General features: G+C 45.2%; 1 protein-coding gene across 3 annotated transcripts in view; it reads left to right on the top strand.

Annotated features, from left to right (window-relative positions):
• Positions 1-27411, top strand: part of LOC147123317 (CCR4-NOT transcription complex subunit 7) — a 50406-nt gene that overhangs the window by 8286 nt on the left and 14709 nt on the right. For all 3 annotated transcript variants that reach the window (XM_085970725.1, XM_085970736.1, XM_085970746.1), the window contains 3 exons: positions 429-651; positions 19037-19230; positions 24722-24883. In XM_085970725.1, coding sequence (XP_085826851.1) covers positions 535-651; positions 19037-19230; positions 24722-24883 — 473 coding nt within the window. In that variant the 5' untranslated portion in view covers positions 429-534. The remainder of the gene's footprint in view (positions 1-428; positions 652-19036; positions 19231-24721; positions 24884-27411) is intronic.

Here is a 27411-nt window from a genome sequence, read left to right as displayed (position 1 = left end):
GTAAAATTTTGTCCTGCCTTTTTGGACAATTGTTTCTAGTTTACAGTCATGATCAGTTATTTATATTTTGAAAAATACTCAAAATTAGAAAATCTGCCTGTGATTTGGTCTATGGTGTAATCAGGTGCATTACAAAAGTACTTGGGTAAATTTTTAGATATTCACTACATTTATTTGTTCCTCTATTTTCTTTTGGAGAAACCTTTTTGCTTTATGAAAGCATATATTTTCTTACAACATTCGAAAAACCTCTTTTCAGGTGTGGAGGAACTTGCAGTCCGAGAATATTTATTGTCACGATGTAGAATTTCAGAAACCTGCACCGTGATTATTTTGACATTTGTGTTGATGCTGAAATCCTGTAGCTTGATTTGTTATTGTTTCATTTTTTTCTGCAATCTAATTTCAGTCATTTTTATGGTTTGAAGGTAAATATTGGGAGTAAAGGCCAGGCAGTAAGTTTGGACTTCCTCATATATAACTACCCCACCTGAAGGTGTAGTGCTTTGATGACTGCTATTTGAATTCGGCAACATGCCAGCAGCGACGGTAGATCACAGCCAAAGAATCTGTGAGGTCTGGGCTTGTAACCTCGATGAAGAGATGAAGAGAATACGTCAAGTAATTCGTAAATTCAACTATGTTGCAATGGTAAGTTAGTTATTTGTGTGCTTTTCAAAAAAAGAAACTTGCAGTAATGTAGATTCTGGAAAATATATAATTATATTAAAATTTTGGTCTTGTGGCCTAGGGCATTTTTACTAGTATTTTTGAATAAATTCTAAAATATTAATTGCTTTGAAGTTTTGTCATCACTGTTAGCTATTTCATAATGTGAGACAATCATTAGTTTCTGAGTGAGCAAATATATGCATTAAATTCCATTTTTTATAATGTGCAATTGGTTCAAAGGTATTATTTTAAAATGTTGATGCTTTTGCGCTGTTAATCTGTCATGAACTTGGCTATAGCAAATTCTGGGCAATATAGATGTTCATTTTGGAAAGATATTTATGTGAACACTCGCCAAAATAAATAATATTTAAATATCCTGATGAGTACATTTCAGTTTCTACACTGATTTTCCTATTTTTGCATCAGTGACTGGTAACTAAAAGAATGTGGGACAACATGGTAAAGTAATACTGATGTAGATATGATCTAAAGAAAGTTGATGAATATCGAGTGGAATCAACTGCAAAATATTGGATAGGGAGGTTACTCATATGAAGAAACAGTGCGGAGAGAGGACAGAACCCCATAGTTTATGGAAAAAGAATCCGAGGATGAGAAAACAATTCCAGCACAAATGGTCATTTGAAAGGAAACTAGATAACTATGAACTTAACTTTGGCATAGGACCATATTGTAATTAGTTTTTTTGTCAATTTTCAACTTTTTCTTGCCTCCTTTTGAAAACCATCACTCTTACTGGGGCATGGTTTCACTGGTGTTAGCAGCCCTCTGGTACCTTGTCCAAGTGGCTATTCTTCATGTGTGAGCCAAGACAGTGAATGTTGATTTGGATTTTCAACCTTGCAGAGCATAATGCCTGAGCCTGATCCTGTTCTCGTCCAATGTCTTTCAGGACTAGGAACCTTGGGTGACATTTTCTTTTCTTCCATAGCCTAAAGGTACTGAGACCATTTTTTTGAAGCTCTGTTCCTGCTTCAACTGAGCACAGTTAACTCAGCACCTACCATGAATTGAATCTAGCACTTTGCTGGTCTTTATCCCAACTCACCTTGCCCTCTGTCCTATGAGTTTACTACCTCCTGTCCTCCGTTAAACTCTCGCTCTTATTCCTGGCTACCTCCTCGACCTTGCTGTCTCATGTAGCCTCTCTATTCCCATCGTCTCAATCGCAGATATGCCTGTTTCTGATCCAAGGCGCTTCACAGGAGTGTTATCAAACAAAATTTGACACTGAGCCACATGAGATATGAGAGTAGATGACCAAAAGCTTGTCAGAGTTAGGTTTTAAGGAGCGTCTTAAAGGAGGAAAGAGGGGTAGAGAGGCAGAGAGGTTTAGGGAAAGAATTCCAGAGCTTAGGGCCTTGGGAGCTGAAGGCAATGGTGGAGCGATTAAAATTGGTTTAAGTCCCTTACAACGGCACCTTAAAATTCCCAACTACAGGAAACTTTGTGCTATCCGGAGGTTGAATGTCCGGCAGCTTCGATCTAACGGCAGAAATCAGCAGCCGTTTTGGTTAGGTTTTTTTTCTTCTAGCATTCTTTTCACAGGCAGGCTCTGGAAAGCGTCTTTGTAGCTTAGGAACAGCTTCAGAGACGCTTCCAAGCTACTGGGCTGAGCAACAGTGTTTGTGGTCCGATACGGCAGGCTCTGGAAGGTGTCTCTGTATCTTAGCAACAGCTTCAGAGACGCTTCCAAGCCACGGGCCGAGTGTTGACAAGCTGTTGCTAAGCAACAGTCTTTGTTGTCAGATACGGAGATGAAAAGCTCCTATCTGATAACATTGACGCTGGTCTATCCGGAAGTTTTGAGGCAACGGCAGCAGTTCGGCCCCGTGGGTGCCGGATAGCACAAAGTTTCCTGTATCTAGCCTTTGGCCCTCTTTTTGAAATGACCATCATCTCTATCTCACCACCAACTCTTTTGACCCCTCCACTTCATCTGTGTAATCAACCTGCTTGTCTGACATCCAGTCCTAGATGACCTTAAATTTCCTTCAGTTAAACGTTTGGAAGACCAAAGCCATTAGCCACGAAATTCGCCACCTTAGCGCCAGTAGTTACGGCTGTTTTTAAAAAAAAAAAAAAAAACTGCCAGCCACCTCTACCGCCCACTTCTGTCATGGCCCGCACTGTTCGACATCTTGATGAGAGCGATAGCGTGGACGGTACGTGCATGCGCTGGCAGTATGCAGAGTAGCCAGATTGTGATGTCTGTCGACATGTAACACTGATTTGACGCACGACTTGCCATTTTTGCTGTCTCCTCTCCATTTAATGCCCTCTCCTAAACACGCACAGGTCCCCCTCCCACCAGCACTAATTAAAGGAATACATCCAACTTACAGGTAAGTTGATTATTGCTTTTGTACTGGCTCTTCAGAGTTTGTATGAGTACTGGGTTGCTGGAAGACATTTAAAAAGTTGTAAAAGTGTGCAGGGAGTGCTGCTGGACATTGGGTAGGTGTTGGCTGCTACTAGAAGGCCTCTGAGTTAGCACCCAGTTATGGAGGCTCTAGTTGCAGTCTCCCTCCCGCTGCAGCATGGCAGGGAGATGGAGCAGAGGCAGCCAAGAAGACAAGCTGCTCACAGAGGGAGGAGGGTTCTCGGCAGGAGGCCTTGCACACCTGGGGTCTTCAGGGAACATTTTTCCTACCTGCACCTAAACCAGGAGCAGTGCGTTTGGTGGTTCCACTTCAAGGAGGTGGTTGTAGAACTTTGCCACCTCTTGGAACCAGACTTGCAGCCTCAGAGCAGGGTGATGACGGCTCTGCCAGTGGCCTTCCAGGTGACCGTGGCCATGAATTTTTTCACCAGCGGATCTTTCCAGGCTGGAACAGGCGACCTAGCAAACATCTCTCAGTTCGCCATCCATCGCTGCATCCAGGAGGTCACAGAGGCTCTGTACTCTAGGAGAAGGCACTTCATTGTCTTCTCTAAACAGAGAGAAGCAGGCGGAGCACGCACGTGGATTTGCCAGTATATCTGGCTTCCCCATGGTGCCTGGTGCCATTGGCTGCACACGTGGCTTTGTGGGTGTGGCATCTCAATGGTGAGATGTATCGTAACCGCAAAGGGTACCACTCACTTAATGTGCAGTTGGTGTGCAACCATGCCCAGAACATCATGATGGTGAATGCCCAGTATCCTGGCAGTCATCATGATGTGTTCATCTTGCGCTAGTTAGCTGTGTCAGCAATCTTCCAGCTACCACGTTGTACCTGAGGGTGGCTGCTAAGCGACAAGGGCTATCTGCTCTGATGGCTGATGTCTCCCCTCTGCAACCCCTCCAGCTGTGGCCAGCACTTGTATAATGACAGCCATGCTGCCATGAGAAATGTTATCGACAGACAATTTGGGTGCTCGAACAATGGTTCAGCTGCCTTGACCACTCAGGAGGAGCCCTCCAGTACTCGCTGGAACGGGTGTCCTAATTTGTGGTGGTCTGCTGCAGCCTCCACAACTTGGCCATCATGGGAGCGCCGCCCTTGCCGCCGTGGGTTCCTCAGCCAGCTGAGGAGGAGAAGGAGGAAGAGGAAGGGAGGAGGCAGCCTGAAAATCCACGTTCCAGGCGGTCTGTCCATGAGCACCTCATCAGTCTCCGGTTCTCCTGAATGAAACTCCAGATCCCTGATGCTTAACACTTGTCCACCTTACCATCCCTCTGTTACGGAACATCACAGCGTCCTTTTGGCCACAATGCTGAAATGAAAGCCACCACAAAACAAACATTCCAAACATAATTTATAAATGATTCAATCCAATCCAATACTACGTAACATTGTGCATTCCCTTATTGCCTGTCTTTTGTGTGCCTTTGCCTGGCCTAGTGCTCCTACGAAGTGCTACCCCAGTGGCTGCAGCATGCCTGCTGCAAGGCTGCTGATTAGCATCGATTGCCGTTTGCGGAAGAGAGTTCCAAACTTCTACCACCCTTTGTGTGTAGCAGTGTTTCGTAATTTCACTCCTGAAAGGTCTGGCTCTAATTTTTAGACGATGCCCCCAGTCCTAGAATCCCCAACCAGTGGAAATAGTTTCTCTCTCTCTACCCTATCTTTTCCCCTTAATATCCTGGAAACTTCAATCAGATCACCCCTTGATCATCTAAATTCTAGAGAATACAACCCTAATTTGCGTAATCTCTCCTCGTAACCTAACCCTTTAAGTCAAGGTATCATTCTGGTAAATCTACGCTGCACTCCCTCCAAGGCCAATATATCGTTCCTATGGTGTGCCCAGAACTGCTCACAGTACTCCAGGTGTGGTATAACCAGGGTTTTGTATAGCTGCAGCATAACTTCTACCCCCTTTTATTCTCGTCTTCTCGGTATATCTCGATATAAAGGCCAGCATTCCATTAGCCTTTTTGATTATTTTCTGTACCTGTTCATGACATTTTAATGATCTATGTACCTGGACCTCCAAGTCTCTTTGGACCTCCACTGTTTCTAGCTTTTCACCATTTAGAAAGTACTCTGTTCTATCCTTTTTAGGTCCAAAGTGGATGACCTCACATTTGCTTACATTGAAATCCATTTGCCACAGTTTTGTCTATTCACTTAACCTATCAATATCCCTTTTGTAATTTTGTGCTTTCATCTACACTGTCTACAATGCCGCCTATCTTTGTGTCATCGGCAAATTTGGATATATGACTTTCTATGCCCTTATCTAAGTTGTTAATAAATACTGTGAATAGTTGAGGCCCCAACACAGATCCCTGCGGGACACCACTAGTCACATCCTGCCAATTTAAGTACCTACCCATTATCCCTACTCAGTACCTGAATCAAAACATAACAGAGCTAGAAAATCTGCACCTTCTTAATAAACCTACGAATGCACTGACTACAGTGTTTATTTTTCATTTACATATTGTAGCTTTAAAAAGACACATGCACCTGCGCTTTAGCAGAAGAATAAAGGATTGTGTTTTACATGTTCCTGTCCTTGTAAAACAATGTTTCCTCTGATTAAACCATGAATGCCGTAGGATATTTTTATATATACAATATCAATATCTAACGGTCAAAGATGATGCCTTTGGTCTTCTCAATATTTAGCTGGATGAAATTGTGGCTCATCCAAGACTGGATGTTGGACTAGCAGTGTAACAACAGGGAGGGAATGGCAGAGTCGAGAGAGGTGGTAGTGCTGGTATACGTGTGCAAGCTGACCCTGTGTGCCGATAATGTCACAAAACAGCAGCATGTAAATGAGGAAGAGGCGGTGGCCAAGGATAGATCTTTGAGGAAACCAGAGAGGTAATGGTTCGGGGGGTGAAATAAAAGAGAAAAGCCATTGCTAGAGATTCCCTGCCGATAGGTAAGAGTGGAACCAAGCAAGGACAGTCGCACTGAGTTGGACAACAGAAGAGAGGCATTGGTGGAGGATGGCGTGGTGGACCTTGGAATCATGAAATGATACAGCACAGAAGGTGCCTGTGCAGGCTGGCTGTTAGCACTATCCAATTAATCCCACTCCCCTGCTCATTCCCCATAGCCCTGTACATTTTTCCCCTTCAAGTAGTTATCCAATTCTCTTGAATATTGCTATTGAATCTGCTTCCACCACCCTTTCAGGCAGTACATTCCAGATCTCAACTTGCTGTGTTTATTAAAAAAAAAAGTTTCCTCCTGTCACCTCTGGTTCTTTTGCCAATCAGCTTAAATATGTGTCATCTGATTACTGACTCTTCTGCCACTGGAAACCATTTCTCTTTATTTACTCTATCAAAAAACCCTTCATGATTTTGAACACCTCTATCAAATCTCCCCTTAATCTTCTCTGCTCTAAGGAAAACAACCCCAGCTTCTCCAGTTGTTCTCCCACCCCCCCCCACCCCAGCTTATCTGGTCTCTCCGCATAGCTGAAGTCCCTCATCCTTGGTACCATTCTAGTAAATCTCCACTGCACCCTCTCGGAGGCCTTGAAATCCTTCTTAAAGTGTGGTGCCCAGAATTGAATACTATACTCCAGCTGAGGCCTAACCAGTGTTTTATAAATCTTGCATAACTCCCTTGCTTTTGTACTCTCTTCCTCTATTAATAAAGCCAGGGATGCCATATGCTTTTTTAACAGCCTTCTCAACTGTCCTGCCGCCTTCAGGAATTTGTGTACGTACATCCCCAGGTCTCTGTTACTGCACTCCCTTTAAAATTGTACCATTTAGTTCATATTGCTTCTTATTCTTCCTACTACCTTGTAAAAGGTTGCATAGTCAAGGTGGGATACTGCACCACGGTTACAGTCACAGAGAATGTTGCTTGTGACTTTGCTTGGAGCTATTTCATTGGCTTGGGAGAGGTACAAACCTGATTGTAGAGATTTAAATGGAGTTGTGAGAGAGATGGGTGCTGATTTGTGAGGCGCCAACACATTGGAGAAGTAAAAATATTGGAAATGGGATGGACGTTTGCAAGGACAGAAAGGTCTAGGGTGGGTTTTTAAGGAGGGTTGGTAATGATGGTTTTGAAAGGGAGGGAGAATAGTACCTGAGGAGAGGGAACTGTTTACAACATTGGGGCCAGGAAGGGAAACTGGGTGGTAAGCAGTTGTGATAATGGGGTCTCATTGATAAGATGAGCTTGGAAAGGACATGGGGGGAGGTGGTAGAGGAAGGAGAGAGAGTGATGGGGGTTCAGGGCTAGTGTGGGGGCTGGGGAGGGGGTTGGGCCTGGTGAGAAAGGGGAAGGAAGGGGAGCAGCAGAAGCGAGTGAAATCAAAATCTATTTGCAGAGCTGAATGCCAGGGTTATTGTGGATCATGGATAGATCATATAGGACATAATAATTGCCCTTATCTCCTATTGACATACTTTGTTTTCTAGCTTACTGTTTTAATCCCCCTTAGCTGAAGGGTGCTGAAGCAATTGTAGCCCTTATTACTGTCATGCCTAACATCAGCTAACTTTCAAAAGAAAAAGTAAACTGCTATAGTGAAAACAAAAAGAAATAAATTGCTGTTGCTGGAAATCTGAAACAAAAACAAAGTGCTGAAAACACTAAATAGGTTAGCCCACATCTGTGGAGTGAACAGGCAAGTTAACGTTTCAGATGTAGGCCCTTCATCAGAACTGCTATAGCGCTTGATCTTCAGATAGGAAGGCATCTAAACACAGTTTGTATTTGCTTAGACATACTATAAAGAAGGACCATGTGACAACTGTTGTTGCACTCGTGTTGCGCAATTGTCAGCTGATATTTTCCTAATCACATTGCGCAAATTGGATTGAAACAACTACATAAGGGCATGACCTTCTAGTAACAACCGTGGACTCATTTTATTCTCTCTTGCCATGTTCTGATCTTCCCACAATCAATCTTTTCGGGCTTTCAAAGGTTTTCTTTCAGTACTGCATGAAATCTGACTGCAAAACTCTTGCTTTCTCTTGCAGTGCATAAGGCTTAACACTTGGTTAGAATTGGTGCTATTTATTGTCATATTCATACCTGATAAATGTAAGAAATGTTATTCGAGTTAATTGCACTTTGCTTTAAATCCAGTGTATTTATGCCTAGGATTGTTGTAAAAATGTACTTTTTAAAGAGAAATGTTGGAGAAGAATTGTATTGAATGGAGTGGCAGCAGATTAACAGAATTCATAGAATCATATAATGGTTACAGCACGGAAGGCGGCCATTCGGCCCGTTGAGCCCATGCCGGCTCTCTGCAAGAACACCTCGGCTAGTCCCACTCCCCCACCCTTTCCCCGTAGCCCTGCAAATGTTTTTCTTTCAGGTACTTATCCAATTCCCTTTTGAAAGCCGTGACTGCGTCTGCCTCCACCACTCTTTCAGGCATTGCATTTCAGATCCTAACCACTCGTTGAATAAAAACGTTTTTTCTTATGTTGCCTTTGGTTCTTTTGCCAATCACCTTAAATCTGTGTCCTCTGGCAATGGGAACAGTTTCCCTCTATCTACTCTGTCCAGACCCCTCATGATTTTGAACACCTCTATCAAATCTCCTCTCAATCTTCTCTGCTCTAAGGAGAACAACCCCAGCTTCTCCAGCCTGTCCACATAATTGAAGTCCCTCATCCCTGGAATCTCTCTCGTAAATCTTTTCTGCACCCTCTCTAAGGCCTTCACATCCTTCCTAAAGTGCGATGCCCAGAATTGGACACACTACTCCAGTTGAGGCCGATCCAGTGTTTTATAAAGGTTCATCATAATTTCCACGCTTTTGTACTCTTTACCTCTATTCATGAAGCCCAGGATCCCGTATGCATTTTTAACTGCTTTCTCAACCTGTCCTGCCACCTTCAACGATTTGTGCACATATACCCCCAGGACTTTGCACTTTTCTGCATTAAATTTCATCTGCCACATGTCCGCTCATTCCACCAGCCTGTCTGCCCTCTTGAAGTCTTATCACTATCCTCCTCACTGTTCACTATACTTCCAAGTTTTGTGTCATCTGCAAATTTTGAAATTGTGCCCTGTACACCCGAGTCCAAGTCATTAATATATATCAAGAAAAGCAGTGGTCCTAGTACCGACCCCTGGGGAACACCACTGTATACCTTCCTCCAGTCCGGAAAACAACCATTCACCACTACTCTCTCTTTCCTGTCACTTAGCCAATTTCGTATCCACGCTGTGTGTCCCCTTTATTCCATGGGCTTCAATTTTGCTGGCAAGCCTATTGTGTGGCACTTTGTCGAACACCTTTTGGAAATCTATGTACACCACGTCAACCGTATTGCCCTCAAACCCTCTCTGTTACCTCATCAAAAAACTCAACCAAGTTAGTTAAACACGATTTGCCTTTAATAAGTCCATACTGGCTTTCCTTAATTAATCCATACTGGTCCAAGTGACTCAATTTGTGTGTGGTTCCTTGTGACTTTGGCTTGTGTATACTGTTTAATATGAGAATTGTAACATATTTCCCTACAAAGGACATGTACAGCTCAATATATACTAACTTTTAAAATATGAATAGTGAAGTTTAGTCTGTTTATTATTTTTTGATTAGATTTTAGTGCAGGAAAATAAAACCTAAAATGACCACAAAATTCATTGCATTATTTGGACCTTTTTTTATGATTGTAAACTAAAACACGTTGTGCTTGTTGGATCTTCATAGTAAATTGAACTGAGTTAAAAGTTGGTAATAACTGAAATGCGTACAAAAGCAAAATACTGCGGATGCTGGAAATCTGAAATAAAAACAGAAAATGCTGGCAATCTGAAATAAAATGAGAAAATACTGGAAATACTCAGGTGATGCAGCATCTGTGGAGAGAGAAACAAAGTCAAAGTTTCAGGTCGAACACTGAAATGAGTAGTTTAGTTTCATGTCCCCACATGACATGGTTTTTGTTTCTAGTGTATATTAAGAAATGTTGTGGTATGATTCCAGTTAATCATACAAGGCCCTAGTGATTACATCCTTAGGTTCCAGTACTGCATTGTTTAATAATGAACAAGTCCTGGACAATAATTAGGATTGGTATTGGAGTAAAACCAACTCAAATAATGGTGTACAAACCTTATATTGCCTTATTTGGAAAATGTGACTTGCCTGTTCATAACTTTTGAAAAATAAAATTTTTCCAGGGCCTTGGTTTAACGATATCTCCAAAATGTGTCTCAAAATACTGAGAGAAGAGGTGAACTTTGCATTGCCTCCCAGAAAATATGCATGGAGAGCAGATATTTCATTAAATGTATTCTGTACAAAAACATGTGGAGCATTTCCCTTCTCATGCCTGGTCCTCCATATTGCTTTGGTTATAAATTTTGCATAAAAAGTCTACAATCCTAACTACTCATAATTATGCTGTTTCTATAGAGGGTGATGGCCTAGTGAGGGATCAGTATTGTGTTGGCTCTTGTACAATATGAAGAGCTGAAAGTGCCCCAGATTGGCATTGTGATCTCATGACTACTTCACATCATGCTTTTATGTGGTTATTGGTATTCTTTGAACTGTGTTTGGTAAGCAAAGCTAGTACAATGGTCATTTTTCTCTTAAAGGAGTACGAAACATTACAAACAAGTACCATAAGTGTAGGACACCTTCATGATTTTAATTTTTAAAATGCCCTATTTGCAAAGCATCTCTTTGCACACTCATCTGCACCAATGGTAACAGGAATAAATAGACTGGAGTAAAGTAGGTCAAGACGAAAAGGTGACAAGTCCAATTGCGGTAATTACAAAGGAGTTTCCCTGTCTGCTACAGGGAAAGTCATCGCAAGAATCCTCCTCAATTGTCTTCTCCCAGTGGCTGAAGAGCTCCTCCCAGAGTCGCAATGTGGATTCCGCCCACTAAGGGGCACAGTGGACATGATCTTCACCGCGCGCTAATTACAAGAGAAATGCAGGGAACAGTGCCAACCGCTGTACATGGCCTCCTTTGACACTGTCAACCGTGAGGGATTATGGAGCGTCTTCCTCAAATTTGGCTGCCCTCAAAAGTTTGTCACCATCCTCCGCCTGCTTCACAACGACATGCAAGCTGTGATCCTGACCAACGGTTCCACCACAGACCCAATTCATGTACGGACCGGGGTCAAGCAAGGCTTTGTCATTACACCAACGCTCTTCTCGATCTTCCTTGCGGCAATGCTCCACCTCACCCTCCGTAATCTCCCCACTGGAGTGGAGCTAATTTACAGAACAAACGGGAAACTGTTTAACCTCCGTCACCTCCAGTCCAGATCCAAGGTCGTCCCTTCCTCTGTCGTCGAATTACAGTATGCAGACAACGCTTGCGTCTGCGCACACTCTGAGGTCGAACTCCAAACCATCGTTCACACCATCATGAGAGCATAGGCCTTACATTAAACATCTGTAAGCAAAGGTCCTCTACCAACCTGCCCCCCGATTATCAAAATCCATGACCAGGCCTTGGACAACATGGACCACTTTCCATACCTCTGGAGCCTACTGTCGACAAGGGCAAATGTCAATGACTAAGTCCAACATTGCCTTCAGTGTGCCAATGCAGCCTTCGGTCCCCTGAGGAAGAGAGTGTTTGAAGACCAGGACCTCAAACCCGGCACCAAGCTCATGGTCTACAGAGCAGTAGTAATATCCGCGCTCCTGTATGCCTCCGAGACATGGACCATGTACAGCAGGCACCTCAAAGCACTGGCGAGGTACCACCAACGCTGCCTCCGCAAGATCCTGCAAATCCACTGGCAGGATAGGTGCACCAACGTGTCAGTATTCTCGCTCAGGCCAACATCCCCCGCATCGAAGCTTTGACCACGCTCGATCAGCTCCAGTGGACGGGTCACATCGTCCGCATGCCCGATATGAGACTCCCAAAACAAGCGTTCTACTCAGAGCTCCAACACGGCAAGAGAGCACCAGGTGGGCAGAGGAAACGCTTCAAGGACACCCTCAAAGCCTCCTTGAAAAAGTGCAACATCCCTACCGACACCTGGGAATCCCTGGCCTAAGACCGTACAAAGTGGAGGAGAAGCATCCGGGAAGGCGCCGAATACCTCGTCTCTTCGCCGGGAGCAAGCGGAAGCCAAGCGCAAGGAGCGCACGTCAACCCAAGCACCCCATCCACCCGCCCCTTCAACCACCATCTGACCCACCTGTGACAGAGACTGTAGGTCCCGCATTGGACTCAGCAGTCACCTGAGAACTCATTTTTAGTGTGGAAGCAAGTCATCTTCAGTTTCAAGGGACTGCCTAAGAAGAGAAAAGATTACCAACCGGTCTCTCTGGCTGCCGTTGAGAATGAAATGAAGGTTTTGTTTGAGTAAAAGTTGTTTTTGAACTTTTATGCTTCTCAAGGTGAGGGAGGTAAGTGCTGAAGCACAGATGACCATTTCAATTTAGCAACAAGTGTCCGCATCAGGAACTTCCAGGTCAGATATGGCATGTGCCAGATGGAGCAATGTGCTTCAACTTCATTGTCAGATGATCCTCTCTGACTGCATCCATGTGAATTTATCAATTTACCACAGCAGCCAATCCTTATGGCTTCTTTCAGTGTCATTCTAAAATCACAAAACACCTGGTGTGCTTAAAAAAAAGTTTTCCTATGCACATTAACATCATTTAGGAGTTGATTTGATGCTTCAGCACAATAAAGCAATATGTGCTTGTAAATAGTTGTTGACTTCACAGCAGGGGTGTAGTATAACTGCAGCCTGATGCAAAGCCACATGTAAAAGGTGTCGAAGCTTGCACCGACCAAGAACTTTATAAACTAGGGTGTGGTAGCTGGACTAGCAAGTGAGTTCAAATCTCACCATTGTGAAATTAAATTCAATAAATCTGGGAAATTTGTGGATTGGCACTAGAAAAAAAAATGAACATTATAGCTGCAACCTAACTGATTCACTAATGTCCTTCAGGGATGGAACCTGCCAACCCAACCTGACCTTGCCTACTTGTAACTTCCATCCAAAACTACATAGCTGACTCTTAATGCCCACAGGGCAACTAGGATAAGCAATAAACACTGCCTTGCCAGAGTTGCCCACAACCCAATAATTTTTTTTTAAACTCTAGGGCCTAGAAATTCAGTTGTTAGCGCCAGCCGCTAGCACCTTGGGAGGAGGAGAAGTGGGGCGCGGCGCGATCTGCGCCTCTCGCGAACTTCACTCAAGATTTAGCGGCGGCGCAAAACCACAGTGCCCGCTCAGCTGCGTGCGCAGATTCTGACGTTATTTCATGGTGCAACGCCCTTGGTGCGCCCCGAGCTGGAACTTCAGTGGCGCCGCCCTTCTGTGCGCCTGGCGCCCCCAGCGACTGGTAGAGGGGAACGGTTCCCAGTCGGCGCGGGGGGCGCTATTTAAAGGGGACTCCTCCTGCATTATAAGTGGCAGTCATTTTGTGGCAATGCTCCTGTGTGAGAGACGGATATTTGGAGCGAGACAAAGGGAGAGAGCCTTCTGCTTTGACTCAGCGCTCGCACGGGTACTTCTGGCTTCAGGCCAGAGCTTTGCACTTGGATTTAACTTTCAGTGCCATAGCCTTGAGTCGCCACATACAATGGGGGCTGCAATGGGTGGAAACGTTGGCTTACTGCATTGCATTCAAAGGGATCAGAGACGCTGTGAGAGAGGGCCAGACGGAGAAGGGCCAACAGGCGTCAGCACAGGAGGCCTTACCCACCCAGGGTATACCGCCAGCAGTTCTCCTATCTGAACATGTTTGAGGAGCAGTGTGTTCGGAGGCTGCGATTCAGAAGGGGGGTGGTCACTGAGATCTGCCACCTGCTTCGCAGAGATCTGCAGCCACAGCTGAGGAGCAGGACGTCTCTGTCGGTGGCAGTGAAGGTGACGGTGGCTCTCAACTTCTATGCCACCGGCTCCTTCCAATCCGCTACTGGGGACATTGCCAACATCTCCCAGTTTGCAGTACATTGCTGCATCCGCCAGGTGACCAATGCCCTTTTCAGAAGGAGACGTCAGTACATCTCCTTCTCCATGACCCTGGACAAGCAGCAAGAGCGTGCAATGGGATTTGGAGGAATAGCGGGTTTCCCCATGGTCCAGGGTTCCATTGACTGCACGCATGTGGCTTTGCGGGCACCTCTAGAGAATGCCGAGGATTACCGCAACCGGAAGGGCTACCATTCGCTCAACGTCCAGTTGGTGTGTGACCACAGGCAGCTCCGACTAGCTGTCAATGCCCGCTTTCCAGGCAGCAGCCACGATGCCTTCATCCTACGCCAGACTTCTGTGGCAGACATTTTCGAAGCCCAGGCTCGCCCACGAGGATGGCTTCTCTGGGACAAAGGCTATCCTTTGTGCACCTGGCTGATGACCCTGCTCCATGCACCCAGCACCCCTGCTGAAGAGCGATACAATGACGGCCATCAAGCTACCAGGAACATCATTGCGCACACAATCTGCGTGCTCAAGCAACGGTTCTGCTGTCTGGACCGTTCTGGAGGAGCCCTACAGTACTCGCCTGAGCGAGTCTCCCACTTCGTTATAGTGTGCTGCATGCTGCACAACCTGGCTATCCTTAGGACTCAGCCACTGCCAGCAGACATTGGAGGACCACCCAGAGGAGGAGGAGCACCAAGACTGGAGGGAGGCACAAAGTGCAAGGGCCGTCCGTCGGCGGCTTATTGCAACTCTGTTCTCGGCCCCACTCGGAATGGCTTGTGCCAATGAAAGCTGATGAATGGAGCCGCTCCACAAGCCCTCAGCCGGTCAAGGCAACAAATAGTTCAAAGTGCAAACATGGACAATGTGATTAAAGAAAACTCTGTGCCCTTCCCGCATGACAAACTAATTCAGATAAACCCCCCAAAAAACAGTCAGAGACATAACTGGCTCTCACAACCTTCAGAAAATGAAAAAAAGTTAAACAAAAATGACCATGATCCTCGGCCTTCATATAAAAAACAAACGCAACAGTCTCGGCCTTCATATATAAACACAACATTTGGCCACACCACCTACTTTTTCCCCTGTGAGGGTGATCCGCCTCGCTTCCGCGAATGGCCCCTTCCCGCCCTGCAGCTCCTCCTCCAATGGGACCCCAGTGGCTGCAGCAAGGCTGGGGGAAGGCTGCTGAGGGTCAGATGATGAGATGCCAGATGCCCTTGGGGGACGGCCTGGACCAGCTCTGGGCCTGGAGGGCCCGGCTGCTGACTGCTCCAACTCTGCTTGGGCGGCAGCAGTCTGTCCTATGGGTGGTGGCAGCTGCAGTGGAGGAGTGACAGGGTTGGCTGCAGGAATGCTGCCAACCTGACAGAGCACAGGCACTCCCTGGTCAGCTGATACACTGGCACTCGCACGGGCCAGCACTGCAGCATGCGCAGCAATCTGCTGAAGCACAGACTGCTGGGCTGCTGTGGCGCGGCGAGGGCCCCAGCGATGCCTGGCCGATCCAGCAAGGGTGGCAGCAGTTAGTGCCCGTGTGGCCCTGATCTGTGTCTGCATCAGACCAGCCAGTGAATGCACGGCATGACTGAGCACTTCGCTGCATCACAGGTGGCTTCCAGCCAAGTCCTGCTGACTCCTAGCCTGTGCTGGCCCGAAGCCCTGCAGACTCCTTGCCTGTGCTGCACTGAATTCTTGCAGACTCCTGGCCTGTGCTGCCCCGAATTCCTGAGCACTCCTTGCCAGTGACTCTCTGGAGTCAGGCATCCTTGCCACTGCAGCCATGAGCTCAGTGTGCCTGCGCTCAGCCTGGGTGCCCATTTCACCAAGGAGCCGCACCTCCTCTGTTGTCACCGTAGCAGGACTGGAGGCCGCACTCACCCTCCGGGGAGAAGGCCGCCGAGCTTCCCCACCCCTCCCGCGTTGCTGCAGCCCGCTGGGCCCCGGAGCTTCACTCTCCTCAGACCCTTCCCGCCGCTCCCCTCTCGGGAAGACGTGTCCCCATCATGGCCATAGGCTGCCTCGGCTGAGGGTGGTACTGATGGGCCGGCTTCCTCTTCCTCCTCCTTGAATTCAGAATCACTGACAGTGGCAGCTTGAGGGCCCGCCTCCTCACCTGGTGAATCAGCATCTGAAAGCAGGGAGTCACAGGAGTTGCTTTAGAGTGAGGACAGGGCGGCAGCGAGGGAGGCATGAGTGCTGCTATGCACTGCATTGGTTCGATAGTGGCAAAGGATGCTGGTGTGAGGCACAAGTGGAAAGAGAGAGGTCAAAAAGGTGATGACCTTACCATTGCTGTCCAGAACAGGGTCAGCATCTCCACTAGCGACGGGGCCAATCAGCTGGCCTGCCATAATGTGCTCCACACGCTGCTCCAGGTCGCTGAACTCTGAGGTCAGGACGGCCTCCCCCGGTCCGTCGCTGCTGCCTGCGATTGTGGGCGAGCTTGCCCTGCAAGAGAAAGGACGGCCTCTAAGTACAGTGTCAAGCCCTGATCTTGCCTGCACTGCTTCCCATGGTGGAATAGCCCTGACAGTGTGTAAAGTGCTGAATGTGCAAGTGGTTTTCATGAGAGTCCCATAGCTCTTGGATGAGGGCTGGGGATTGGGGCTTTCAGGTCCCTTTGGACAGAAACTGAGGTGCACATGCAGGGATGAACAGGATAGTGGAAAGGGTACTCGCCCTGACAACCCGAGTGAGGTCGTTGAACTTTTTCCTGCATTGAAGTGGAGTCCTGGCAACCATGCTGTTGGTGGTCACCCTGTTTGCCACCTCCCTCCAGGCTTTTTGGTATTTGCTGGGAAGCGGCCTCCTCCCACTGTCAGGGAAGTGGACAGGCCGCTTGCGTTCTACTGCGCCAACCAGTAGCCTCAGGGCACCCTCGCTGAAACGCTCCGCTCGCTCCCTAGCCTTCTGCATGGTCCTGGGCGTATAAATGATGATCCAGCAATGGTCAGGTCTTGCTTCAGGGCTGCAGTGTGCAGGGCGTGGCAGCCAAACAAGTCCACCCTCCCCCTTGAAGAGCTGACCGGCGCCAGCGCGTCTGCCTTCAACCAGCAACTCTCCGCACCTGCGCTGCGCCCGCCCTCGGTGTTAGCGCCTCGGCTCGCCGGCTTAGCGCCTTATGATAGTCGTGCATCGCCTGCTTTAGCGCAGCAGCAACCTCTTGGGGCGATGCAACTCAATTTCGGCGAAGGTGGCGCTAAGTTGCGCCGGGCGCTAAATTTAGCGACCGCCCGGCTGTAGCGCCCCAAACGTGGCGATACTGAATTTCTAGGCCTAAATGTTTTCGGTGATTTTAATATTGAAGAGTTGATGCTTTGACTTTTATAGCATGTAAGAATTAAACTGGACCTGGAGTGGAGCACTGTTACAGGTGTCATTTGGTCACTGAGCTCACTGCTGCTGGCAGTATAACTTGGATCTGTCAGCTGTACATCATAGAACAACTGCATTCTTAGAATGAGATTTCTGCCTTGAACCAGAGGTAGTTTTGTGCTGTGATCTGACCCCCAGTAAAAGACTACCTAAACTAATTTCATGTAGGCACGTATCAGCTATCAGAGGTTGAATAGGACTTTATTCCATCAGCCAGAGTTGAATTCAGATACAGGTCCTAAAAAAAAATGGTATTCCCCTCTTGAGAAAGAGGTTAGCTAGGCCACAGACATTTCTATGTCTGTATAATTTCATTCTATAATCAGCCAACAAGAATTGGACATAAAATCCAAGACTGTTCCTCAATCCTTCTGCAGAACACTTCGCTACTGTAAAATACTTGATGTCAGGAACCTGCTCAGAACTAGTTAATTTGTTCATTGAGGGCAGTTGTTATGGAAGGTAAAGCCCCTGGGTTGACCTAACTGTCAGCAGTGCAAGACTTGCATTGTCACAATATTTCTTATTTCATAAAATGGTACAAAACCCATGAATAATGACTGTCTTCAAGATTGGCTAATACACATTTACAGATTTCTTAATTTATGTAAGAATACTGATATTTTTCTGCTACAACCAGGCAAATCTCCATATAGATTGCTTGAAGGGGTTCTTGTGATTTTCATGGAAAGAAGTCGTTTTTTTTTTGTTTTGTTTTTTTTTCAAAAATATATACAGGTAGATTACCTTTTATCCGAACTTCCGAAAACCGAAACCCTCTAAAAACCGAAGGTTTTTTCGTTCAGCGTAAGTCGTGCGCACGACATGACCAGAGTGGCGCACGACTTACGCTGAGCAGAGGGTCAGCGTAAGTCGTGCGCACGACCCCGACCCCCGCCGCCGACCCCCACCGACGACCCCCCTGCGGACCCCCGCCGACCCACCCCCGACAAATTTCCCAGTCTTATAAAATACCTTCCGAAATCCGAAATTTTCCGAAAACCGAAACACGGCTGGTCCCGAGGTTTTCGGATAAAGGATAGTCTACCTGTACTTTATTCATAAAAATCTTTGTTCATGTACATGACAATACAGTCCACATTTGGTACAGTACAAATTAACTTCAGCACATGGCACTCAATTTACAAATTACATTACATTTATCATTACATATATTACATATATTACAGATGAAAGCAGTACATGGTACTCTTTTTACACAAACAGGTACATTTTCATTACATATTTTATAAGTCACACAGCCCGAGGGGGCCGAGATACATTCCAACACTTGTCAAAATACATTACATTACAATCCACCAATCGTATTATATATGGCATATAAAATACACATGAATGCAGTACATGGTACTCTATTTACATCCACAGATTACAAGTGATTTACAATTAACACACGAAAGAAGTAGTTTATACTGTAGTTCTCTTGCTAGACCAAATAAAATGCAGTGATTTGTGACTCATGGTCATTTCTGCTACAACATAGCCCAAGCTCTTTCTAAATATGGTGCTTTGCTTCTGGAGGGGCAAATCTGTCATTTTCAAAGCTCCAACTGTAATCATTTGTATTTGTTTAAAATAAAAAGGATGCTTTTTTATTTCTGATTCCATTTTTCTGAAATTCACCAGGACACAGAATTTCCAGGTGTTGTAGCACGACCGATTGGAGAATTCCGAAGCAATGCAGACTACCAATACCAACTATTGCGCTGTAATGTAGATTTACTGAAGATTATACAGCTGGGGCTGACATTTGTAAATGAACAGGGAGAGTACCCGCCAGGCACCTCCACGTGGCAATTCAACTTCAAATTTAATCTTACGTAAGTACACTTAAGAATCTGTCGTATCTGTTATTTGCTGCTTAGACTGGGTTATCCAACTGTTGATGGCAATTTTGTTAGTGTCATTATTATTTACTGATACAGTAATAGTATTTGGCCCCTGTGTAAGGCAGAACATTTTCCAAGATAGATTTTCAAATTAAAGCAATTCTAAGTAGGAATGTGACTCATAATAGTGTGTAGATTTCTGAACAGTCATGAGTGTTCACTTCCTTGACCGTATGAAAGAGAGAGGGGGCAGTAGGCAGAAGAATGCTCATTAAGGCTGCGCCTTGGCTTGAAGTTTGGCACAACCGAGAGTCAAGTCATGAACAGGCAGTGGCCAGGAGGTTCACACTGGGATCAAGACTTAAGTTGGGGCAAGACCACTGGGTTGGTGTGTGGGTGGTAGGTCATAATGTGGAGAGTGCAGGTTGAAACTGCTATTGGCTAAGGCTTGATGAGACAGGCGCAGAGACAGTAGGATACCCATGACCATCATGGAGGTGCTGGTAATGCAGTGTCACCTGGTTGACCCGGACTGATTAGCAACATTGAAGGGACCTTGCAAGCATGCACCTGTGCAATCATACAATCATAAAGACATAACAAAGAGCGGGAGCAGAGCGGAGCGGCTGTTTACAAAGAGCGGGAGCAGAGCGGAGCGGTTGTTTACAAAGAGCAGAGCAGAGCGGAGCGGAGCGGCTGTTTACAAAGAGCGGGAGCAGAGCGGAGCGGTTGTTTACAAAGAGCCGGAGCGGAGCGGTTGTTTACAAAGAGCGGGAGCAGAGCGGAGCGGTTGTTTACAAAGAGCAGAGCAGAGCGGAGCGGCTGTTTACAAAGAGCCGGAGCGTAGCGGTTGTTTACAAAGAGCGGGAGCAGAGCGGAGCCGGAGCGGCTGTTTACAAAGAGCGGGAGCAGAGCGGTTGTTTACAAAGAGCAGAGCAGAGCGGAGCGGCTGTTTACAAAGGGCGGGAGCAGAGCGGCTGTTTACAAAGAGCGGGAGCAGAGCGGAGCGGCTGTTTACAAAGAGCGGGAGCAGAGCGGCTGTTTACAAAGCGGGAGCAGAGCGGAGCGGCTGTTTACAAAGAGCCGGAGCGGAGCGGTTGTTTACAAAGAGCGGGAGCAGAGCGGAGCGGCTGTTTACAAAGAGCGGGAGCAGAGCGGAGCGGCTGTTTACAAAGAGCCGGAGCGGAGCGGTTGTTTACAAAGAGCGGGAGCAGAGCGGAGCGGCTGTTTACAAAGAGCGGGAGCAGAGCGGAGCAGCTGTTTACAAAGAGCGGGAGCAGAGCGGAGCCGGAGCGGCTGTTTACAAAGAGCCGGAGCGGAGCGGTTGTTTACAAAGAGCAGAGCAGAGCGGAGCGGCTGTTTACAAAGAGCCGGAGCGGAGCGGTTGTTTACAAAGAGCGGGAGCAGAGCGGAGCCAGAGCGGCTGTTTACAAAGAGCAGAGCAGAGCGGAGCGGCTGTTTACAAAGAGCGGGAGCAGAGCGGAGCGGCTGTTTACAAAGAGCGGGAGCAGAGCGGAGCGGCTGTTTACAAAGAGCCGGAGCGGTTGTTTACAAAGAGCGGGAGCAGAGCGGAGCGGCTGAGCAACAAACCGAGAAAAAAAAACAAATCACATGGGAGTTGCTGGCACAAGGCGGCTGGGAGGTGAGTATCGGGTGAGTATTTGTGGTAAGTTTTTTTTTGTTCTGTTTTGAGTATATTTCTGCTAAGTAGTTCATAGCCTATCTAATAGAGGAAGTGCTGATTGGTGGGTAGCTGTTGAGTGTTTCTTGTTAAATTTTAAGTTTATTTCTGCTAAATTGCCTCCATAGTCTATTAAATAGAGGTATGGCAGGGCAGTTCAGTCCCGTGATTTGCACATCCTGTGCCATGTGGGAAATCCTGGATGCTTCGTGTAGCCTGGACGACCACGTGTGTAGCCTGGATGACCACGTGTGTAGAAAGTGTCGCCAGCTACAGCAACTGGAGCTCCGGGTTTCAGAGCTTGAGCCACTACAGTGCATCCGCGAGGCTGAGAAATACTTGGAAAGCACGTTTCTAGATGTGGTCACCTCACAGCCTCAATGTGCAGGCAAAGAGGGAATGGGTGACCACCAGACAAAGGAGGACCACCAGGCAGGTAGGGCAGAAATCCCCAAAGTGCATCTTGCTCGCTAACTGGTTCACAGTTCTGGAAACTGGTGGGGGTGATGGTTCCTCTAGGGAGAGCAGCCAGAGCCAAGGCCACTGCACCACGGGTGGCTCAGCTGCACAGGGAGGGAGGGGACGAAGAAGAGTGGAAGAGCAATAGTGATGGGGGATTCATTAGTTAGGGGAATAGATAGGAGTTTCTGCAGCCGCAGGCGTGACTCCAGGATGGTATGTTGCCTTCCTGGTGCCAGGGTCAAGGATGTCACTGAGCGCCTGCAGGACACTGACGGGGGAGGGTGAACAGCCAGAGGTCATTGTCCATATCTGTACCAACGACATAGGGATGAGGTCCTGCAGGCAGACTATAGGGAGCTAGGAAAGAGATTAAAAAGCAGGACCTCCAAGGTAGTAATCTCCGGATTACTCCTGGTGCCACGTGCTAGTGAGTGCAGGAATAGGAGGATAGAACAGATGAATGTGTGGCTGGAGAGATGGTGCAGGAGGGAGGGCTTTAGATTCCTGATGCATTGGGACCATTTCTGGGGAAGGTGGGACCTGTACAAGCCGGATGGGTTACACCTCAACGGAGCCGGGGCCAATATTCCCGCAGGGAGGTTTGCTAGTGCTGTTGTGGAGGGTTTAAACTAGCTTGGCAGGGGGATGGGCACCAGCATATAGGAGTAGAAAGGAGGAATAAGGTGCATAAAAGAGTGAGTTTGTTGGATAGTACTGGAGAAGAAAGCAGTATTGGAGGCGGAAGTAGTACCATATTAGATAGGAGCAGACTAAGAAAGACTACGAAAAATTCAAAAATGGGTTCAGAATGCATGTACATAAACGCACAAAATGTGGCGAATACAATTGGTGAACTACAAGCACAATTAGCCTTGTGGCAATAACGGAAACGTGGCTTAAAAGCGGTGAGGACTGGGCATTTAATATTCAAGGGTACAAGGTGTTCAGAAAAGATGGGGAAGGAAAAAAGGGAGGTGGGGTGGCAGTGCTGATTAAGGAAGACATTGTAGTGTTGGAAAGGGAGAATGTTCTTGAGGGGACAAGGACAGAATCTGTTTGGTTAGAGTTGAGGAGCAAAAAGGGTATGATCATGCTATTGAGGGTATTCTATAGGCCTCCAAATAGTGCGAAGGAGGTAGAGGAGCAAATCTGCAAGGAAATCGCAGAGATATGCAAGAGCTATGGAGTGGTGATATTGGGGGACTTTACCCAAATATCGATTGGGATAATGCTAGGGTAAAGGGAAAGGAGGGGGAGGAATTTCTGAAATGTGTTCAGGAGAATTTCCTTCACCAGTATGTTCTTGGCCCAACTAGGAAGGAGGCATTGCTGGATCTGGTGCTGGGGAATGAGGTGGGCCAGGTCGACCAAGTGTCTGTGGGAGAACACTTGGGTACGAGTGATCATCGTATCATCAGATTTAGATTAGCAATGGAGAGGAGCAAGGAAAAACCTAGAGTGGAACTTCTAAACTGGAATAGGACTAACTTCAATGGGATGCAAAAGGGTCTAACCAAGGTAAAATGGAACCAAAGACTGACAGGAAAAACTGTAACGGAACAATGGGTGATCTTTAAGGAGGAGATGTGCTAAGTACATTCCAATATGAGGGAAGGGTAAGGGAACCAAAGCAAGGGCTCGTTGGATGACGAGGGCGATTGAGAAGATGATGAAACAAAATAAGAGTGTATGAGGCATGTCAGGTGAATTCTTCAAGGGAGAACCAGACCAAATACAATAAGTTGAGAGGGGATGTGAAGATGAAAATAAGACTGGCAAAGAGAGAATATGAGAGTAGAATGGTGGTTAACATAAAAGGAAATCTTCTACTAGCATGTAAACAGTAAGCGGGTAGTAAGAGGCGGGGTGGGGCCTATTGGGGACAAAGAAGGCGATATATGCTTAAAGGCGCAGGGCAAGGCTCGAATACTCAGAGTACTTTGTATCGGTGCTTACTGAGGAGGTGGATGCTGACAAAATATCGGTAAAAGTGGACAAGGTCGAAACAATGGAAGGGGTGAAAATTGATGGACAGGATGTACTAGAAAGGCTGGGTATGCTAAGAGTGGATAAGTCGCCTGGTCCAGGTGGCTTGCATTCCAGGTTGCTAAGGGAATTGGGGGAGGAGATAGCGAAAGCGCTTGCCATAATTTTCCAATCTTCCCTAGATGCGGGGGAGGTGCCTGAGGATTGGAAAGTGGCAAATATGACACCATTGTTCAAGAACGGGTGTAAGGATAATTCTAGTAACTACAGGTCAGTCAGTTTAACATCAGTGGTGGGTAAAGTTTTAGAAACAATAATCGAGGAAAAAATTAACGGGCACTTGGAGAGGTTTAAGCTAATTAAGGATGATCTGGAATTCGCTGCCGATGGAAGTGGTGGAAACGAAGACGATCAATGTTTTCAAGGAGACTGGATAGGCACTTGAGGGAAATAAAATTGCAGGGCTACGGGGATAGAGCGGGGGAATGGGACTGACTGGATTGCTCTACAGAGTTGGCACGGACTCGATGGGCCAAATGGCGGCCTCCTGTGCCGTTATGACTATGACTCCAAATATAATATTTTTAATATATGTGGATTACAAGTTTTTGTTTGCACTTATTTCACACATGACTGTATTAAGGAATTTAAAATATATTTCATATTAACTCGGTAACTTTATCAAGGACTAGAAATAGTTTGCCGTTGGTGAGAAAAAATGCCGCAGCTGAAAAGTCACTTTACTTAGTGTGGTAATTTAATAAAAAAATGTTCAGAGAATTGTTTTGGTATATGATGTACAAATGCATAAATACCCCTTGACAAGGATCCACTCCCGAAAGATCATAAAATTTGTGAAGTCTTTCAGAGGACTCCTAAGAATTTGGGTCAAGATCTGCAGACCTATCAGTTGTTTGCTACTAAAAGTTAAGTTGGAACTTGTTGTTGAATGTTGATCATGGAGTGTCTTGGAAGGCAGTTGTGGAAAAATATGTACACCAGAATATCCTGTCTCCAGTAAGATCAGTAACCAGTTGGTTGTAGTCCGTGTTCTTCAGACCACTTTGGTAGGGCAGGATTCTACTATGCATAAACATTTTGGTTAGTATTAAATTAATGAAATTCTCATCATCAGATGCAAAATAAATGAATCGATGAAAGGTGTGATTGTGAGCAAAAAATATTTTTGTCCTAATTTAAACTTTTTGAAAAGTGTGCAGTTTGGCCATAAAATGTATTACATAATGCAACTTTGACCTAAGTTCATTATACTGTTTTTATATGGGTTGTATTGTAACAGATACTCTTGCTTATGTTTTTGTTTTCCTTTTACATTTTTCCTGTTTATTTTAGAGAGGACATGTATGCTCAAGACTCGATAGAGCTCCTTACAACATCTGGTATCCAGTTTAAAAAACATGAGGAGGAAGGGATTGATACAATGTATTTTGCAGAAGTTCTTATGACATCTGGCGTTGTATTATGTGAAGGAGTCAAGTGGCTTTCATTCCATAGGTGAGTAACCAATACACATTGTTCACCACAGTTTGAAAAATCAAGATTTCTATTCAGATAAGCATTAGGAGCATTAAAAATGCAGTTTTAGCTGGGAAATTTAGGGCACAAGAGAGATGAGTTTCAGGGAGCCAAATGGGATTTTCTTATCCCAGGCTTTTCTTATGTTATTTTTTAATGAATGGCAGTGTATTATTTATCTTCTGCTGTATTATGTTCATTTGAGATCACATATATTAAAATAAATGGATACTTTACAAAATATGGGTGCACGAACAGGGAAACCTGGGGGTTCACATCCACAAATCTTTGAAGGTGGCAGGATAAGTTGATAAGGCTGTTAAAAAGCATATGGTATCCTGGGCTTTATAAATTGGGGCATAAAGTACAAAAGAAAATAAGTTATGCTAAACCTTTATAAATCATTGGTTAAGCCTCAACTAGAGTATTGTGTACAATTCTGGGCACCACAACTTAGGAAGGATGTCAAGTCTTTGGATAGGTTGCAGAGGAGATTTAGGAGAATGGTACCAGGGATGAAGGACTCCAGTTATGTGGAGAGACTAGAGAAGCTGGGGTTGTTCTCCTTAAAGCAGAGAAGGTTAAGGGGAGATTTAATAGAGGTGTTCAAAATGGTGAAGGGTTTTGATAGAGTAGATGGGGAAAAACTGTTTCCACTGACAGGAGGGTTGGTAACCAGAGCACACAGATTTAAAACAATTGCCAAAAGAACCAGAGGGGAGATGACGGATTTTTTTAACGCGACAAATTGTAATGATCTGGAATGCACTACTTGAACGGATTGTTGAAGCAGATTCAGTCGAACTTTCAAAAAGGAATTGAATATATAATTGAAAAGGAAACATTTGCAGAGTTATGGGGTAAGAGCAGGGGAGTGGGACTAATTGGATAGTTCTTTCAAAGAGCCAAATGGTGGCCTCCTGTGCTGTATGATTTTATGAAATTATACTGATGGGAAGTAAGGTTTGTGGACAGGAAGTGTGCATCATATGCATTTTTTTTAAATATGTAGTTGATGGTGAGTCAAATGGTATGTTGTTTTATAAGGACAGGAATGTTATAGTATATAATGCACAATATATTCTGTGGCTAAATTGAAACTGCCAGTTTAAGGCCAGAAAGTCTAACAATTGTTAAGTAAGCACAGCTTTAGGCCAATTAGAGATCAATTGCTCTTTTTTGATGGACCTTTGGAAATTGGAAAACCCCCTGAAATTTCAGATTCAAGGTCAGAAGCATTCAGCATTAAATGACTAGCTGACTTTCTTAAATGGCACTGTTTGCATTTCCTGTTTACACGTACTTCCTGCTCACACTTGTTGCACTTAATTATAGGCAATTTATTCTTGGCAATTTTTTTGTAGCTGATTGGATTTTTAGATAATTCATTTATTTATGATTTAGATGTTCTACCTATCCCTCAGAATCAATAAGGTCTTGAAATGTTAAAGTTCAACGTTCACAGATTTATATTAAGTATATAGTACTTGCAATGGTACTTAAACATAAACCTAATCTTATATAGTACTTAAACCACATCTGATGGTTGGGGACTCAAAACGCATTACAGATCTGAGCTCAGTATTTAGGTTAGTCAAACCCTTCAAATCCATATTCTTGGTACAATTCACCACTTTTTATATCTTTCTTTTACCCTTGCTATGTGACCATCAGCAGTATCTAATTATACCATGTTAAAAACAATTCCTTTTAAGGAAAAACTAATAAGTATACCTTATCGATAACTCAGTCAACAAGTTAAATCCCCCACTAACTAGCTCCTTTTCCATTGAGCTCATGAGATCAGTATATCTCCTTATTTTGTTACCATTTATACCTTTCCTGTTACATTTAATTGCTGTTTGACCAAGTGAAACTGTTAACTATAAGTCTGTCTTTGGTTCTGTATCCCCTAATCACTAAGCTGGTCATCATATCCTACAGAGACCTTAATTAAAAAGTTAATGTTTTACGCAGATGTTTTCTTTTGCAGGATTAACTAGTGTTCTTGCAGCTACAGATCAGTGCTACAGTTCTCTCAAACTTGAGATCAACACACATTGGCACGTTCCCAATGAACTTATCTCATTAAGCAGGTGATTACTTCATATTAAAAACCTGCCAGTGCTGTAAGTGTCAGTCCCAGTTCAAAAGATCAGTGGTCACCATCTTGGAATTGCCATGTAGTTGTACAATTGTAACATCAATTAGTTATTTTAAGAAATTACAGTTTAAGAATCATACTTCCCTACTTAACAAACAATGGTTAAAAATTAACACAACTGCAGTATTAAATCACTCCAAGCCAATAGCAAACTTCTGCTGTTACTCTGATTAACACTTTCGTTACAGAATCATCTGCAAATTTCTTCCAACAATTTTACATCTTTTTAAAAACAAGTTATTTGAATTGTTTAGAGAAAGAAATCAACAGAGAATACCTCACTAACATGAGTCGGAATGTCTGTAGACTGATTTTTAAAATAACCTTGGCAATCACTTGTTTT

This window comes from Somniosus microcephalus, chromosome 2, assembly GCF_052327205.1.
Source record: "Somniosus microcephalus isolate GS21.2 chromosome 2, FLI_Smic_1.0, whole genome shotgun sequence".
Classification (NCBI taxonomy): domain Eukaryota; kingdom Metazoa; phylum Chordata; class Chondrichthyes; order Squaliformes; family Somniosidae; genus Somniosus; species Somniosus microcephalus.
This window is presented reverse-complemented; position numbering and strand designations above follow the sequence as displayed.